The sequence below is a fragment of the Nycticebus coucang genome, chromosome 10 (assembly GCF_027406575.1).
Source record: "Nycticebus coucang isolate mNycCou1 chromosome 10, mNycCou1.pri, whole genome shotgun sequence".
In the NCBI taxonomy this organism is placed as follows: Eukaryota; Metazoa; Chordata; class Mammalia; order Primates; family Lorisidae; genus Nycticebus; species Nycticebus coucang.
The window spans coordinates 28,951,487-28,970,455 of record NC_069789.1 but is presented as its reverse complement, the minus strand read 5'-3'; the positions used below and the strand labels follow the sequence as shown (position 1 = coordinate 28,970,455).

The 18,969-nt window shown below is 38.0% G+C and overlaps 1 protein-coding gene across 3 annotated transcripts in view; it reads left to right on the top strand.

The window, feature by feature from the left end:
- ENAH (ENAH actin regulator) overlaps positions 1–18,969 on the top strand; it is a 190,778-nt gene that overhangs the window by 149,605 nt on the left and 22,204 nt on the right. For 2 of the 3 annotated variants that reach the window (XM_053604044.1, XM_053604042.1), the window contains exons 4-7: positions 1,949–2,033; positions 13,239–13,543; positions 15,639–15,749; positions 18,630–18,934. In XM_053604044.1, the coding sequence (XP_053460019.1) occupies positions 1,949–2,033; positions 13,239–13,543; positions 15,639–15,749; positions 18,630–18,934 (806 nt within the window). Of the gene's footprint in view, positions 1–1,948; positions 2,034–13,238; positions 13,544–14,954; positions 15,750–18,629; positions 18,935–18,969 lie in introns of all 3 variants that reach the window. The other variant, XM_053604041.1, reaches the window with a different exon arrangement.

Sequence of the window (18,969 nt, the reverse complement as noted above, 5' to 3'; positions counted from 1 at the left end):
TTTATATATTTGAGTTAAAACTTAGATTTTTAACTGGCGAATTTAATCCATTAACGTTACTGTTCAGATACAGTGGCTGTCCTAGATGTGAGTTTGCATTCTTTGAGTTCGATGCCCAGCAGCTCTAAACTACTGACATTGAACTCTTCCGTTATTTAAGCAGCCTGAAGTTTCCACTCAAATACTCAAATGAACATTACTTTAAAAAATATTTAAACTGTTGATGGTCTTGTGAGTTGTCCATGCTAAATACCGAGCATTTAATAATTTTGGATAAATACCAAGTACATACCCCAGATATTTTATAGATTCTCAAATTTACCCTCCTACCTTGGATGTCCCCATGTTTTTGCCAAAAGAGAGATCTTTTCCCTTTAAAGTATTAAACATTAGTGTTTTATTTTTACATCATTATGTTAATTTCCTAAAGAAATAATTCTAGTATGATATTAGGTAGCAATCATGTATTTTTATTTATGCAAACATTTATGTATGTATTTAATTTTAATTTCAAAAGCTTTTTGGGTTTTGTTATTGTTACTAATTATATGGGATTTCAATATATTTTTATATTTCCTTTATTTGATTCTCAAAATAGCAGATTCTTAGGAAATCTAATGAAATATATCACTGCTATTGTCATCTAAGTTGTCTTGATAGGACAAAATAAATGATTAAAGAGGTGAGGGGAAAAGTTAGTAGGTAAGTTTAGATCAAATGTCTTCTGTTTTTCTACATTTGGGATATACCAGTACCGTTTTAACATCCTGATCAACCTTTGCTTCTAGTTGTGAAGTCTCTTCCACTAGTATAAATTAGATACCTTGTTAGTACTATTATACTCATAGATTATAAGAATTTGTTTTAGTAGTACACTTAAGCATTTGCTTACTTTTTTTTAATATTAGGCGCTCTACAAAAATATTTCAAAAATATCTGTTAGGAGCATTTGCTGACACAGTAGAATTCACAAATGGGTACAGTATATCATTACTCATATATTCCTCTCCAAGAGTGGAAAATAAATATTATTTATTTCTTTACTCTCTTATTTACTGCATAAGATTTCAAGATTGTTCTGTTTTAACACTAGGCATTGTATATTAGGTCTGGTATTTTTCTCATTTTATGACACATTTAGTTTTTATATCTAGTGACATTAAAGTTATCCTATAATTTAGTGGCATTCTATCTAAGATGCAAAAAATGGGTCTGCATCGTACATATGTGGGAGTGGATGGTTGTTAGCTTCTCATGACAAAACCATGTTGATGTGAATTCAGGTTTTTTTTACCCTTCTTAGCCACAAATGAAAAGTTGTTAAGATTACCTCTGTTACATTAAACATTCAGATTAAGTAGGGTAATTGTTTTATGAAAGTTTAGCAAATACATTTTTTTTTTTACCAGTATCGGAAATGCCAGCTTAAATTGAGCAAATTTGATAAATGCATTAGCATACTTCAGTCTAGTAATAAGGTTCTCATGCTCTCTCTCTCTCCTGTTTTTTTTTTTTTTTTTTCATTTCCAGTGTTCTATTTAGGTGAGTTTTTGAATTCTGATTTTTCATTTAAGTTCTCCTTCTCCACTTCATGAATAATTGCCCTAAGAGAATGTCTCATTGTCTTAGAAAATGTCAAGCTTAGGTGCCTATTCAGATGCTCATTGAACACTTGTTTTACTCAAGCTCTTCATATATAAATGTTTCTTTTCCTTTATTGTTGATGTTTTCCATTTGTTTCAAGTAAGCCTTCTGGAGATGATGACAGCATTATGTTGCAGTCTTTTCATTTGCTATGTGTTCCCTAAAGCTTATATTTTATTTTGCTAGACAAAAAGAAGATACATTTGTAAACGTGATGATTTTGTGTTATTCTCATGATTTAATCTCCTCTATCCAGCAAAATATGAAGAAACTATTCACCTGTAACATTTTCCTCCCTCTGTAGGGCCAACATTGCCTAGACAAAATTCACAACTACCTGTCCAAGTTCAAAATGGCCCATCCCAAGAAGAAATGGAAATTCAAAGAAGGTAAATTTAGAAGTTACTGTTTGTGCTTTTCTTTACATTGCAGAAGACTAAACCATGGCTATCCCAATATTGAAAGCAGGTTATTTTTATCACAACTTTTATTCTTAGTAATTTTTGAAATCACGATTAATAAGTGACCAGATATGTTTGTCTTTGTGCAGCATTGTATATTAATATTTAGACTTTCTGAATTACAAACTATATAATAGATAACAGATAATATAATTTTCGCAGTGTAAGTTTCCCAACTTTGCTTTTCTAATTTAAGATTGCTTTGGTGATTCTTGACACTCTAAACTTTCCATAGAACTTTTAGAACTAGCATGTCAATTTCTAAAACTTTGGGCTATTTTTTAGTTAAAATTGTGTTACCTTTATAGATCTGTTTAGGAATGGAAAATTCTGTAATAAATAATCTTTATGAACAATCAAAAAAAAAAATAAGTGACCAGATACTTGTTTTATTGGACACATGAGGATATAAAATTTCGCACCTACTTTTTTGTGAAAATCATACTCATAGTATGTCTAAAATATTTAAATACATTTAACAGCATACAAAATGTCTTTATAATTAAAGAATTATTCCTTATGTTTATAGTAGTTATAATCTGTGACCAGTATGGTTTTTCACATGACTGATTTAACTGTAAAGTTGAAATAGTGTTGGCTCAGTCAGTGCCGGTAGCACAGTGGTTATGGCGCCAGCCACATATATTGAGGTTGGTGGGTTCAAACCTGGCCTGGGCCAGCTAAACAACAATGACAACTTCAACAAAAAATAGTGCTGGGCGCTGTGGCAGGTGCCTGTAGTCCCACCTACTTGGAAGACTGAGGCAAGAGAATTGCTTAAGCCCAAGAGTTGGAGGTTGCTGTGAGCTGTGATGCCAAGGCTCTCTATTCAGGGCGACATAGTGAGACTCTGTCTCAAAAAACAAACAAACAAAAAAAACAGATAGTGTTGGCTTGTGATTTCTTAGTAGAATACAAAAACAATCTCCATGCTGTTCTTCAGACCATGTGTGTGTGTATTCATCAGCTTGGTTATTGTTGCCCTGCCCATTTCTGTTCTCTCTACTTGCTGACCACAAGTGAGGTCTTTCCCAAATTCCCTTTTCCTATGTTTGCTTCGGCCAATGGGTATTCTGGGCTGTGGATGTCTCCACTGCACAGTCCATTTACATTCCAGGCATAGTTTATTCCAAGTGCTTAGGTTACACTGGATGGGGGTAGAGGCGTGGAGATGAAGGTGGCAGAACACCTTAATTTAATGAGATGAGAAACATGGTGTAGGATAGTGGAAAATCATAAGTGCTATGGAAAACAAATAGAGCGAAGAGGATTGTATGTTGTGCTGGTTGTAATTCTAACTAGGTTTGTTAAGGTAGATGTTACTGAGGTGAAAGGAATGAATTAGCTAAGCAGATATCTGGTAAGGGGAAACAACGGCCTTAAGACAGGACGGTACTCACGTGTATAGGGAGCACGGGAAGGTTGCGGCGGTGGGAGCAGAATGAATAGGAACAGAGAGGAGAGTAGTAGGAGATGAAGTCAGACATGACCGAGAGTCTGTCATGTAGGACCTTGCTGGCGGCTAGAAGGATTTAGTTTTTATTCTGAGAGAAAAGAAAAACAATTTGGCAGTTTTGAGCATAGGCATTATCTGGCTGCTCTGTTGAGATCAGACTGTAGAGAGGGAACTGGAGGCAAGTGCAGCATTGTGACGGCAGCTTAACAAGAACCAGTTAAGAGTTGTCCCAGGGGCCTAGACCAGAGGTGATACAGGTGGTGAGAAGTTAGGTTATTACATGGTGGAGTATGAGAGGAGAGGGTTTGAGGTTTGTAGACTTAGCTAGTGGAAAGAATCAAGTTGCTGTTAACTGAGATGGAAAGACTGTGTATAGAGCCGGTCTTGTTGGGGGCTGTCAGTGAATTTTGAGGACGTAGGTTGCAATGTTCGCTGAGCATCAAGGTAGAGACATTGATAGGTATATTAGTCACTAGGAGACTAGGAAAGAAGTCTGGACTCAAAACTCCTTCCTACCCTTTCTGTCTTCCAGAAATTTGATGTTAAGTTTGCTTTTCACAATGTACATTGTCATGGGTTTACTTAAGCTATTTTGGAATTTCGGTAGAACTTTGGGAGTGGGGGCAGGCGGCCCCCCATCTACTCAGTCTGCCAACCTAAATAAGAGGCCAGATCCTCCTGTGCTGTCACCTCCCTGGTCAGCATCCCTGCGGCCTTAGCTTCTCACGTCCAGTTTACTTGTTTGGCCTGGCATTTAGAAACTCAACGCTGTGTTATCTCCTTCATCTCTGGGGACTATCTCTTTATGTGTCATACTCATTTTTACCTCTGCTCTTGTGTGTTGGGCACCTGCCTCTTTGGACTTGCCCTTCTCATCCTGACAAATATTGTCATCTTCTGTAGACTCTTCTCCAGGCACAGCTTAATATTTTCTTCCCTTTATTTAACATGCAAGTATTACTTCCACAGTGAACACAATACAGCTATTTTGAGAGTAGAGACTTGAATAAAGTTCTCTAACAAAAAGCTGAGAAGTTTCTGGACTGTACGAATTTAATATGCAGGTGTTGGAGCATAAGACAGAAAAAAAATGTTGTAAGTTTGGACCTTTAATGTAGTGATTTTTTTCACTTTTGCTCATCCCCCCCCCTTACACCCATGATTTGAAGGAGAAATTTTTTTTTCTTTTTTTTTTTTTTTTAAAAAGAGACAATCTTATTTTGTCACCCTCGGTAGAGTGCAGTGGCATCATAGCTCACAGCAACCTCCAGCTCCTGGGCTTAGGCGATTCTCTTGCCTCAGCTTCCTGAGAAGCTGGGACTATAGGCGCCCACCACAATGCCCAGCTATTTTTTGTTGTTGTTGTTGCAGTTTGGCCGGGACCAGGTTCGAAGCCACCATCCTTGGTATATGGGGCCGGTGCCCTGCTCACTGAGCCACATGGAGCAGATAAAGACACCACCTCAGAATGTTGTGGGTTGATGAGATAATCCACTCTTTTCATGTTGGGCAGGCTCTTCTCTCTCTGTTGTTTGGGAACTAGTGGGGATCTTCATGGGGGACTTTGAGCTGTGCCTGAGGAGGGAATAAAGTAGGAGTTTTCAGTCATAGAACAGAAAAGCAATCCAGGCAGAAGGAGCAGGCATGTAAAGACAGAGAGATGCAAAAACAAACATGCAGCATGAATGTGGTCCCTCCTTCCCCAGAAGGGTCGATGGTACCCTGAGAGGAGCTGTGTCTGCCCTGTACAGGGCTTTCTACACTGCACTAAGAAATTTCTTTTTAAAACTCCTTTCTTGACTTTTTCATATAGTAAAAAGGCATCTTGCTTTTTGTTGCTTTAGTAATTTCTAACAGTAAGAAAGGTATTTGTTATTTGCCTTGGACCTATATCCCCTGCAGTCTGTTTTGCCTATGAGTAAACCATACTTGGGGGCGGCACCTGCGGCTCAGTGAGTAGGGCGCCGACCCCATATACCGAGGGTGGTGGGTTCAAACCCAGCCCCAGCCAAACTGCAACAAAAAATAGCTGGGCGTTGTGGCGGGTGCCTGTGGTCCCAGCTACTGGGGAGGCTGAGGCAAGAGAATCGCTTAAGCCCAGAAGCTGGAGGTTGCTGTGAGCTGTGATGGCACAGCACTCTACCAAGGGCAATAAAGTGAGACTCTGTCTCTACAAAAAAAAAAAACATACTTGGGAAACAAAATCAAAAAACCACAAAATATTTACTAAATACATACTTATGTAGACACTTAGTTCTGGTGTTCACTTTTCTCTTAACTGACAGTAGTGCCTGGCTGTAGGATAGAAACCACAGTGGGAGAGGGTATATAGCACAGTCTAGTGTAGTGGTCCTCAACCTTCTAATTCCGCTGCCCTTTAATACAGTTCCTGTGGGTCGCCACCCACAGGTTGAGAACTGCTGGTCTAGTGTGATGTCTGGTACCTAGTACAAATTATATTTCCGAAGTTTAGTTCATGTGGTTATTTATATAAAATTATTTTTCTTCTCCTTAATTTCATTTTCAAAGGAATGATAAAGTACCCTCAGGCCAACTTTTATTTCATAAGCTGAGTGAAATTGTCCTGTTTACCTTTGACTAAGTAACTGGCTCTTTTCTGCACTAATACTGGAAAATGTAATGAAAACCATTATTAATTTTATTATAAATTTACAATCGTGTGGATGTGTAGGTGAGGTGCCAAGTGAAAAGAGAGATTAAGTCAAAGTTGGCAGAGTTCCTCTCTTTCCCTTGCTCAGCTCCTAGACACTGGCAGCCAGACCTATAGAGCCCCTCTGGGAAAATTGCCTTGGCCAAGAGAAAAGGCAGAGATGTTGGTACTCAAGATCCCTACAAGTGAAACTCATTTACTTAAGGGCCTCTGACAGCTGTAGTGCTGCTTATAAATATGAATGGACAGCCAAGGATCAGTCAGACCTTTGAGATCAAACTTCTGTAATGTGGAGACCAAAACAAAGAATCTAAATTAGTTGAAATAGATACAATGCAGGGAGCAGAATAAAACCTAAAAATACTCTATAATAGCTTCAGGGGACTAAAAGACTCTTTCAGAGAATAAAATAACTTGGGAAAAAAAATTTTCAGCTACATTAAATCTTTAAAAACAAAACAGAAGATTTGTGAAATAAAGTTGAGGAAATTTTTGCCACCCAGTCCAAGTTTATCTGGCTGCTGCTAAGCAGGGAAAAAGGGGAAACTACTCAACTCTGCCCCAAGAACTGGGGAGTCAGGATTTTTAGACAGTTTGGTGGGCAGAGAGGTTTAGGCAATCAGAGTCTACTAAATGGCTGGTTTTAGGGATGAAACCGTCAGTGCTTTGGTTTAGGCCACTGTCTGGGTGGGTTAGCCAGTGTACTGGGATGCATGACCTTGGGTGGAAGGTGTGGGACTGGTGGAGTCGGTGTCTTGGTGGGTCAGTCAATCCAGTGGCATATAGGAGTTGGAAGATACCTCAAAAACTCACCACCAGGCTCCAATTACAGAGACGCAAACAAGGGGACAATGACTATTACCAAGTGAATGAGGGGATAGTGGCTGGTTATTATCATTATTTTAGTTAAGCCTGTTCCTTTACAGAATTTTGGGGCCCTTATTCTAGTTCTCACTTTGTGTACCCCTTTATCATTCTATAAGGGTGATAAAACATGGAGATGGCACATAAGAAAGTAAGGTCAAATTAGGAGTTCCATCCAACATCCAAATAATAGGACAAGGAGATTCAGAGAAGAAAAATGTTAGTAAATTGGATCTGCAAATAAGTAACATAAAATTTTTTTCCTAGAACTCAGTGATTTGATCTTCTACATCAGAAGTCTGCAAACTTTTTCTGTAAAGGGCCAGATAATAAATATTCTAGGCTCTGAGGGCCCTAAGGCATATACCTCATATTCACAACTCTTCCAGCTATAAATGATATGTAAATGGTGGGTGTGGCCAGATCTGATCCTAGGAGTGTAAGTTTGTCATTTTCTGCCCTACACTGAAAAAGCTCACTCTGCACCCAGCCCAGTAAGTGGGAAAACAAAAAGACCCATCACTAAGGCATGTCACTGTGGAATTTTAGAATGAAGAGAGGATTTCAAATCTTGGGAGTAGGCGGTTAAGGGGCTTCAAAACATTGAGAGAAACTCTTTGCAGTCTAAAAACTTGCTCTTCTTTTCAACTCCCTTGGAAACTGTTGGAAGATGTGTTCTGTTAAAATGAGAGAACAAACCAAGAAGGATGAAACCATGAGAGGATCCCGGAAACAGGCAGCAATTCAGGAAAGAAAACCTAGGGAACAACTCATTGATTAGAGTCAGCAGGGCTGAGGGCTCTTGGTGGGGTGTTTCTGAGGGAAAGAAAGACAAAACAAGCAAATCACAAAACCTGATCACTTACTGTGTTTGACCATATTAAGGGAGTTTACAGTTCTGATGAAGAGTTTCAGGTGAAATAGGGGTAGGTATATAGAAAAAGAACCAATTTTTTTTTAAAAAGCACTAATTTTTAGTATCAGTAAGAAAGAAATTGTTGTGGAAAGTCAGTGTGATCAGCAATGAAGTTTGTGATAAATTAATATTGATGTATCCAAAGTGGCATTAATGATTTTATTAGAGATGCAAAGGTTTCAGGGGGTCAGGGATGTAGGAATTAAATCATTTATATCAGTGGTTTTCTCAGCTTTCCTAATGCCGCAACGTATTTTCATTGTTAAAAAGGGGTCGCAACCACTGATTTATATAGTAGGAAATCAGTAAGTAACATCTAAATCAGAAAAATGAGAAAGTAGTAGCTGCAAACAAACTACTGTATTCGGAAACAAGATGGAGTATTGAAAGTAGTTGCTTCTGGGGACCAGAATCAGAATTGACAAGTAACGGTTAAGAGTATTAACTATTTTGTTATAAGCCTTGTAATGGTATTTGACTTTTTAGTTACCTATTGCTTTTTTAAATTAAATTTTTATTCTTTATAAGTGTAAAGTTCGATTGATAAATGTTTGCTTAGATGTTAAATGTTCTAGTCCAGTTCCTTTCACATGATGACAGTATAGTTTTCTGTTTATATTTGTGCCATTTTTAATTTTTATTTATTTATTCATTTATTTTGTTGAGACAGAGCCTTAACAAGTTGTCGCCCTGAGTAGAGTGCTGTGGCATCACAGCTCACAGCAACCTCCAACGCTTGGGCTTACTTGATTCTCTTGCCTCAGCCTCCCAAGTAGCTGGGACTGCAGGCGCCCGCCACAACGCCCGGCTATTTGTTGGTTGTAGTTGTCATTGTTGTCTGGCAGGCCCGGGTCGGATTCGAACCTGCCAGCTCTGTTGTGCGTGGCTGGCGCTCTAGGTGCTGAGCTACAGGTGCCGTGCCTGTGTCATTTTTTAAATCAGTTTTTGGTTTCTGAGTATTCATATTATTAATGTTTGGCTTCCTTGGCTGTGACGAAAAAAAATCTACTCTAAGAAACATGAGTCAGTCCTGTGTTAGTCTCAATATGGAACTTAATTTAGTTATTATCTATAAATAGTTTCCAAATCACTTCCACTACCGGAAAGTTATAAAAGGGCAATAATAGTCCCAGCATGTAACTGAGCAGTTGGAGCAATGAAAGTGTATAGTCCTCCAGTTATCTCTCAGAGGCAGGATGGACCGAAAGTCGACCACCTTCTGTTGTAAGTATTGGCTCTTGTCTTGGGAGCTTTGTAATATTAAAACTTGATCATCTTGTTAAATTTTCTTCAGTCTTCATTTGTTTACTAATAAAATAGTGAAATGTTAATGTTATACAATCAAAGCATTTTCTGTGTAGTTTTATTTTCTGACAAATGTCAGAACAGCAGTGTTAGTGTTACCAATTCAGAACATTTTTCTTAGTATGATGTACTTACATGTCAAAATTGAAACATTCTTTACCTAACACTATTCATTATATTTAAGGCTGGATGAAATGTATCTTGAAATTTTATTTACATTTTACTTGCTTCAAAAAATAAATCAGAATAAACTAAAAATCTGAATATATGTAACTTATTTCATTGTGAGGCAGTACTCCACATACCTATTTACATTTGGGGCTAAGTTTTTTTGGAGAAAAATAGGTATTTTGGTGGTAGGAGCATCTGTGTCTCAGTGTTCTTTACATGCTTTGGTGGCTGTAATGTTGGTCATTTGTGCTATAATTGTTTCTGAAAAAATTATATTTTCTCAGAAACTTTCAGATCATTGCAGCATGCATATCCTGACTTAAAGGAAAAATTGGTCTTGTCAGGTGACTTTTTTTTTTTTTGAAAACATCTTTGGACTTTAGAGTGTATTAATGACTGAAGAAAAGAGTTGTAGAGAAATAGGAAGAGAAGCCAGGTACATTATTCATGTGTGAAGTGGCAGTGATAATTCTGAGAAAAGTGTAATTTATAAATTTGGAAACTCCTTGTAAAAGGATACACACATGTCTTATTTTGGAGGTCAAAACACGAAAATTGGGTTTATAAACCATCCAATTTAGGTATGAATTATACCACTAAAGATTTGTAAGTCAGAAGTTTTCTGCGTGATACACTGTTTGGGGAAATCTGTTTAGATGGACATCTTTTCAGTGAGCAGGGTAAAAAGAAAATGCAGTCAGAGAGTCTCCTGCAGCTAAATGAATTGTTTCTTTGAATCATGTATCAGTGAAATTGGAAATATTCCCTGGCACTTGGGCTCTTTTCTACCCAGTATCACTGGGTACTTTTTCATTCATGAGCAACTTAGAATCTTAAAACATGTGGAACACTCCTTTTAAATCACTACACCCCAGCTGCAAGCGTCATTATTCATTTATTCTTTCAGATTCACTTCCCCCATGCCTGACCTTCTATCTGTGACTGAAGCTTACTTTTTTTATATGTGCTGAAAGCATTGTGCTTCTCGGAGAAACAGCTATTACTTGCTGGAAAAATAACAAGAACTTGAATGAGAAATGAAATACAGTCATAGAATACTTTGCGGCTCTACTACCAACAATATTTACATTATCATGTTAATAATGTAAACTCTGAGTATTGATTTAACCAATAATCAGTATTTTTGTGGTGAGGGATTAGAAAGTAGATATCTAAAGTTAACATACATAAGAAACAGCTAAAGGAGTATGAAACAGAGATGGGAGAGTTGGGGCAGTGAACTGCTGGGTTTTTTATAGTAAGCTTTAAAAACTATGTACTTGTATTACTTTCATAAAAATAGAAGTGACACACAATTGTGAAAAGGAACTAAAAACTTGGATCTTTTATCATAGATTTCTTGGTATAGCTACTGTGCTCTAAAGTTAAATACCTTTCTTTAGCTTCTATATTCAGATATATTGTAATTAGAATGATAAGAGCATATATTTTGCTCTTTGGGCCCAACAGATGGTTAAGAGGACTACATTTTAAGTAGACTTTATATTTTGGACACATGTTAAATGTTTGAAATTTAAAACAAGCTTCTGCTGAATTTATTCATTAAATAGTTCACTTTAAAAATTAAACAACCTGACCTTTTCTGTTTATTTTATTTTTATTTATTAATTTTTTTATTTTTTGAGACAGAGTCTTACTATGTCACCCTCGGTAGAGTACTGTGGCATCACAGCTCACAGCAACCTCAAACTCTTGGGCTTACGTGATTCTCTTGCCTCAGCCTCCCAAGTAGCTGGGACTACAGTCACCCACCACAACGCCCAGCTATTTTTTTGTTGTTGCAGTTATCATTGTTGTTTAGCTGGCCCAGGCTGGGTCCGAACCCATCAGCCTTGGTGTATGCACTGGCATCGTAACCACTATACTACAGGCACTGAGTCTCTGTTTAGTTTATTTTAACAAGAATTCTTTTGAATACTTCTAATTTCTTCCCCTCATCCTCACAGTGATATTGTTATCCCTCAAAAACTTTGGAGGCTGGTGAATTATCAAATATTATAGTATGATGAAGTCAGTACTATAAAATCAATATTGATTTTATTATTGATATTCAGTATCTTAACTACTTACAATAAGCGGTAGCATGGTTTTTCTGTTTTTGTTGTGCAGTCACTGTTAAGTATGGTGATACGTCCAAAGAGAAGCTGTGAGCTTTTGTGAAAGAAGTTAGGGTTGATTGTTTGTCAAGTAGATTTTTCCTTTTGTTTTAAAATAGGAAACATGAGGGAAGAGATTCTTGGAAAACATTTATTGGTGGGTTGATACTGCTGTGAGGAACAAAGCATAGCACACATGTGCTGTCATTTAACTTTGCCTCCAATCAGAACCTAATCAGTTTATTGGCTAGTTCAGAAAAGGTCCTGTCTTGAAATTCCCAAGTAATATTATTACCTTATGCTCCAGGTACTTTTTAAAGAGCTTTTCAGGCATTACCTCACTTAGTCTGCCCTACAAGGCTATGAAATATGTATGTGTAAGATGAAGATAACTTGGTAAGAGAGGGCTAATTGGCACAACTTTTCTGAGAGATGGTTTTGGAACTAGGTATGGAAAAGCTGGGTGCTGTGGCTCATGCCTGGAATCCCGGAACTTTAGGGCAGGGGAGATTGTGTGAGACGTGGGTTTGAGACCAGCTTAGGCAACATAGCAAGAACCAGCTTTTACTAGAAAAAAATTTTAAGAAATTTCTCTTTTCGGGTGGTGCCTGTGGCTCAAGGAGTAGGGCGCCGGTCTCATATGCCGGAGGTGGTGGGTTCAAACCTAGCCCTGGCCAAAAACCAAAAAAAAAAAAAAAAGAAATTTCTCTTTTCATCTAGCAAATCGGAGTCAATATTTATCTTATAATAGAAACAAATAGAAAAGGGTTCAAAGATGAAGTTTAATGTTTATTGCAGTATTGGTACTATATCAAGATAACTCATATCTTACTGTAGGAGACTGCTTAAACAATGGATAACTAAACAATCAAATGTTACTCATTCATGGAAAATAACGATGCTGAAATAAGTGCTTAAGATAAAATTGTTAATTTCTCCCACTGTATATTGAGAGAAAGGAAAGCAGATTTCAGAACAGTACCAAAATTATGATTCCATTTTACTTGGTTTTTAAAGTTTATGTGTGTATTTTTACATAAGAAAGTGTCTGGAAGTATATATACACCAAAATATTAAATATAGTTGCCTCTGAATGTGAGATTTCAGTGATTTAAAGCTTATTTCTTCTTGTCTGTTTTTCATTCAGCCATCATTTGTGGCACTATTACTGTGACCAGCTGTTGTATTTTCTGAAGTGATAATGTATCATTTAAAATCTGATAGTATATTTTTAGGAAGGAAATTACAATTTTATAATTTTTTTATTAAATGATATTTAAAATAATGACTTTTGGTCATTAAAGTGATATGTTCAGTTACTTGGAAAATTAATTTATTTGCAACAATTTATTTATGAGAAGTGCAGAATAAAATGAGGCCTTAGTGTAATGTGCTAAAGCATTTAGCCAGTATGATGCTGAGAGGAGGAGTTACTTCCATTTGTACGAAATACATGTCGTTTCTAAGGTAGCCTTTTCTCACGTGAGAGGAGAGATGTTGATTGTGTGCTCTATGTTGCTTTTATTTGAATCAGAAATAAAAGTTCACCAGGGTTTATTTTGAAAACAATAGCTTTTTAATGACGAGTAACCATAGATGCGTAGTTTTAATTTTTTTCAAAATTTTGTTACAGACAACTACAAGAACAGCAACGACAAAAGGAGCTGGAACGGGAAAGACTGGAGAGAGAAAGAATGGAGAGGGAAAGGCTGGAGAGAGAGAGGTTAGAAAGGGAGAGGCTGGAGCAGGAGCATCTGGAGAGAGAGAGGCAGGAACGCGAACGAGATCGGCAGGAACGCCTGGAGAGGGAGAGGCAGGACAGACAAGAACGCGAGAGGCTGGAGCGGTTGGAACGGGAGAGGCAAGAAAGGGAGCGACAGGAACAGTTAGAAAGGGAGCAGTTGGAATGGGAAAGAGAACGCAGAATATCCAGTGCTGGTAAGAAATTTGCAGACTTTTCTGTTTTTGTATCTGAGCTTGGCTGATGTTTTTTGCACTCTTGTATTAAAATATTTCATATCTGAGATGCTTTGGGATTAAGCAATACAATTTGAAATTTTGAAAAATAGACAGCAATTGCTACTTCAACGTTTTATTTTTCATTTCTCTCTGTATTGCTTTTATTGCTTGGAGATTTAAAGAAAACTCTTGGAAATTTTTATTCTGGCATTCTAATTCTTCTAATTCCCTATAAATTGGCTATAGAATGTAAGTAAGTGTGTTTTTATGGGAAATTTTTTATATTGGTTGAACTTGGAATATATTTCACCTATGAGACCACTTAAATTGTCTCAAATTTCTCTAGTATTATAGTACCATTCAGCAAAAAATTTGCTGAAAGTTTTTGAAGGAGGAATTAAGATAGTAGGTAAAGACAATTCTCTCTGAAACTTTATAAATCTATTTTTTAGTGGTGTTAAACATTAGTTGAAAATTACTAATCTGGTGGAATTTATTAAAGACATAAGAATTAAATGGCTGAAAGTTTGGGTTGGGATATTTTAACATTCATTATAGGATTTATTTTTATTCCTTATGGCATTACAAGTTTCAATGTAGGTTGATTAAATATTGATTCATTGGTTTATTGTTTAATTAATTTGTTTTTAACTGTCCAATTATTTTCTAGAGTTATGGCGAAGAAAACAAAACTTTTCCACAAATAAGCATTGAATGAATAGGAAATTCTTCGCTCTTTGTAGTAAATAAATGTTTTACCAGTTTTGCTATTTGTTGTTTAAAAAAACAACAACAACAACAACAACTAGGCTGAGTGTAGTGGCTCATGCCTGTAATCCTACCACTCCGGGAGGCCAAGGCAGGTGGATTGCCTGAGCTCACAGGTTTGAGACCAGCCTGAGCCAGAATGAGATCTCCTCTGTAAAAATAACTGGCCATTGTGGCAGGTTCATGTAGTTCCAGCTGTTCCAGAGACTGGGGCAAGAGAATCGCTTGAGCCCAAGAGTTTGGGGTTGCTGTGAACTATGACGCCATGGCACTCTTATCAAGGGAGACAAAATGAAACTCTCTTAAAAAAGAAAAAAAAACTAAATTACGATTACTACTAGACTTTTCTTATAAAGGATACATTAATCCATTTAATTTATTAATTCACTAGTTAGATAAAAAGAAAACTTATTTCATCCTCTTTCAGATCTCAAAATGTATTTACAAGTTAAAATATTCTTGGATGAAAGTAGTTATTTGCACATGTGCCTGATTTTCTGGTACTAACTGTAGTCGACATTGATACATTTTATTTGAATGCTGGTTTTGTGACTTCACTAGCTCCCTTTTTCTCTCTCCTTTTTTATCCTGTCTTTTGCTGCTGCTTTCCACCTCTGTCCAGCTCCATCTTCAGACAGCTCCCTGTATAGCGCTCCACTTCCTGAGTATTCCAGTTGCCAGCCTCCTTCAGCACCTCCTCCATCATATGCTAAAGTCATCTCAGCTCCAGTGTCAGATGCTACTCCTGATTATGCTGTAGTGACTGCTTTGCCACCTACTTCCACACCCCCTACACCACCACTGCGACACTCAGCGACACGTTTTGCAACTTCTTTAGGTTCAGCCTTCCACCCTGTTCTTCCCCATTATGCTACAGCTCCTCGTCCTCTGAACAAAAACTCTCGACCTTCTTCTCCTGTGAACACACCCTCTTCTCAGCCTCCAGCTACGAAGCCCTGTGCCTGGTCTACTTCCAGTTTTTCGCCCCTCCCTCCATCTCCTCCAATAATGATTAGCAGCCCCCCAGGCAAAGCTACTGGTCCAAGGCCTGTCCTCCCTGTTTGTGTTTCTTCTCCTGTGCCCCAAATGCCTCCATCACCGACAGCACCCAATGGGCTGCTTGACTCTGTAACATATCCAGTGTCTCCACCGCCTACCTCAGGGCCAGCAGCTCCTCTGCCACCGCCTCCACTGCCTTCCCTCGCATCACTTTCACACTGTGGATCTCAAGCTTCTCCTCCTCCAAGCACCCCTGTTGCCTCAACTCCCTCATCCAAGCCTAGTGTTCTCCCTTCTCCCTCTGCAGCTGCCCCTGCCTCTGTTGAGACTCCTCTAAACTCTGTGCTGGGAGACTCTTCTGCTTCTGAGCCAGGCTTGCAGGCAGCCTCTCAGCCGGCCGAGACTCCAGCCCAACAGGGTAAGGCTTTCATTATTGCTACTAACAACTAAAAACTTTGAAAATATATAGCAGAAACTTTAATTGCCTAGAAGAATGGATAGAATGGTTTTAATAGTTGAACATTTATATGCAGTAGTGCTATGTATTTAAAATGTTTTAAAATTTAAAGTAAGGCTTGGTGGCTGTAGCACAGTGGTTACGGCGTCAGCCACATACACTAAAGTTGGCAGGTTCGAACCTGCCCCAGGCCTGCTAAACAACGATGACAACAACAACAAAAAATAACCGGGTGTTGTGGCAGGTGCCTGTAGTCCCCGCTACTTGGGAGACTGAGGCAAGAAAATTGTTTAAGCCCAGGAGCTAGAGGTTGCTGTGAGCTCTGACGCCACAGCACTCTATTGAGGGTGACATAGTGAGACTGTCTCAAAAAAAAAAAAAAATTTAAAGTAGAAAAATTAAGTTAATTTTTACTGTTAATTGCATTTGGAGCAGCAAAACAAAGAATTTCCATATTGAGCTAGGTTTTTATTATATTCTGCAGTATCATTGTTAAATGTGTTTTCTAGTATTTAACAGTCTCCGTGATAATGTTTCTTTTAGTAGGAAAACTTCATTTGACACTTTCAATCTACCATACAATAAATATATGATCTAAATTATATTTGTTAATTTCTGGGAGACGTAGAGATATGTTTAGTGCCCGTTATCATTTAATACATCATCCTATAGCTGGGTATGGCAGTTCATGCCTGTAATCCCAGCACTTTGGGAGGCCAAGGCACAAGGATCACTTGAACTCAGGAGTTGGAAACCAACCCAGGCAATATAGCAAGATCTTCTTTCTTAAAAAAATAAAATTCAGACAGTCATGGTGGCATGTACCTGTGGTCCCAGCTATTTGGGAAGTTGAGTGAGGAAAATCACTTGAGCCCAGCAGTTTAGTTTGAGACTATAGTGAGCTATGATTGTACCACTGCACTGGAGCCTAGGTGACAGAGTAAGACTCTGCCTTAAAAAAAAAAAAAGACCTAGGCAAGTTGGCTAACGCCTATAACCCTAGCTCTCTGGGAGGCTAAGGCAGGAGGATCCCTTAGCTCAGAAGTTTGAGATCAGCCCAAACAACAGTGAAACCCCATCTCTACCAAAAATAAAAAAAATTAGCTGGGTGTGGTGGTGTGCACTTGTAATCCTAGCTGCTAAGGATAGCTTGAGCTCAGAAGTCGGAAGCTATGATGACACCACTGTACTCTGTCTAGTTGGGGCAACAGAGTGAGACTCTTCCTCAAAAAAATAATAAATAAAAAAGAAGAAGCTGCTATATCATCCTAGAATTTCCTTTGGAACAGTTCTCATCTTAGTCCTTTCCTATATTACATTTACCCTATTGGACTTGCATAACAGGGGCCACCTTGACCCTGTGGAACATCCTGACTTTGTAGGATGGTTAAGGAGAATGGGAGGCTTCATATATGTCGTAAAGGGTCAGGGCTCCAAATTACAAGTAGTGTGCTAAAGAGATAATTGAGAGAGAAGAGCATCCTCTACAGTTATTCTCCCTCTTCCCCCAGACACCTTACTGTTAATGGTAATAGGGAAGGGAGGATGTAATCTCTAAGTGGATTATTTGTAAATTGAGACGGACCTAGTTCTGTACATAAATAAGATGCTTAGCAACCCTAGTTTTTAAAAATACAATTTAGGGAGTATTGTAGAAAGGAAGCTGAAAACAAATTTATACTTAAACAGCGTTATAGACTGGATTTAAACAAACCTTAAAAAGAATCCTATTTCCTAGGATTAATAAGGCTTACTGCTGTGTGTATATTTTTGTTATTGTTGTCAAGTTTGCTTAAAAGTTGTGTCAAAATTCTAATGTGTTCCAACTTAGTATCATGATAAGAGTAAATACTGGACAAGAGAGGCACAGCCTACAAGATTGAGTGGTCTTTCTGCTATATCCTCAGAATCCTAACAACCCACAGAGGAGGGACAGCCTCTTGCTCTGTACACTTTTTGGAACAGTTTATCTTTTCTACTTGTGCAACTGCTGACGCTGAAAAAGTTAACAGTTACCACTCAGTGCAAATAGCATTATTTTTTTTGTCCTAAAACACTCCTTTAAGTAGGAATACCTACTCTATCAGTATTCTGTTACTACATAAATTCATGTTCGCTCCCTTTCTGACTTTATACTCCCTTTGTGATTTGAACATTTCTCTTCCTACCTCCCATCTTGTAGGATAAAACTGCTCTGTGAACTTCCAAATTTTATGTTATTTAATTATTTCTGAGAGTTATTTTGAGGTTTCTCTTTGTACTTGTAAATTCGTTTACTTCAGTGTGATTCTCAACCCTGACTACACATTGAATTGAAATGTGAAATATTTTTTAAAATACTGAAGAGTAGGACTTGCCCCTCTTTCATATTTCTAATCCAGCTACTTTGTCTCTAAATAATTAAATATGTTTTCATGATTATAGAACTTAACTGTATCGTTTAACGTTTACAGACTATTTTGAGTTGGTTATTTCAAATGGTACTAACTGCCATCATATGCACTAGTTCCCCCCCCCCCCCCCCCCGGATATACTTAACATCATTTTCAAATTTTGTAGGCACTTATTTTATTTACCAAATCCCCATTGAAAAAAATTAGGTGATCTGTTGCGTAGTTGTATTTCTAAAGCTCTAACACTAAGGTAAATAGTTATATACACTTTGCCTTTGCATTTTGGTATCTTTTAAAAAAACTGATTCAGACTTTAAACATTATGATAAATTGGGCTTGTTATAAATCTTTGAGTCAATTTAGCTTGGCTTTCTACATCCCTTTCCACATAAAATAGTATCACTCAGCCCTATTGTTAGTGGTCTTACTTCACATTTTTTTCTCTCAGGCATTGTCTTAGGACCACCTGCACCTCCACCCCCTCCACCGCTCCCACCGGGTCCTGCCCAGGCTTCAGCAGTACTCCCCCTTCCCTCAGGACCCCCTCCACCACCTCCACTTCCATCCTCTGGGCCTCCTCCACCTCCTCCTCCCCCTCCTCTTCCTAATCAAGTCCCACCTCCTCCTCCACCACCTCCTGCCCCTCCCCTCCCTGCATCTGGATTTTTTTCGGGATCCATGTCAGAAGACAATCGCCCCTTAACTGGACTTGCTGCTGCAATTGCTGGAGCAAAACTTCGGAAAGTGTCACGGGTAAATACATTTACAAATTATTATACTTAAAATAT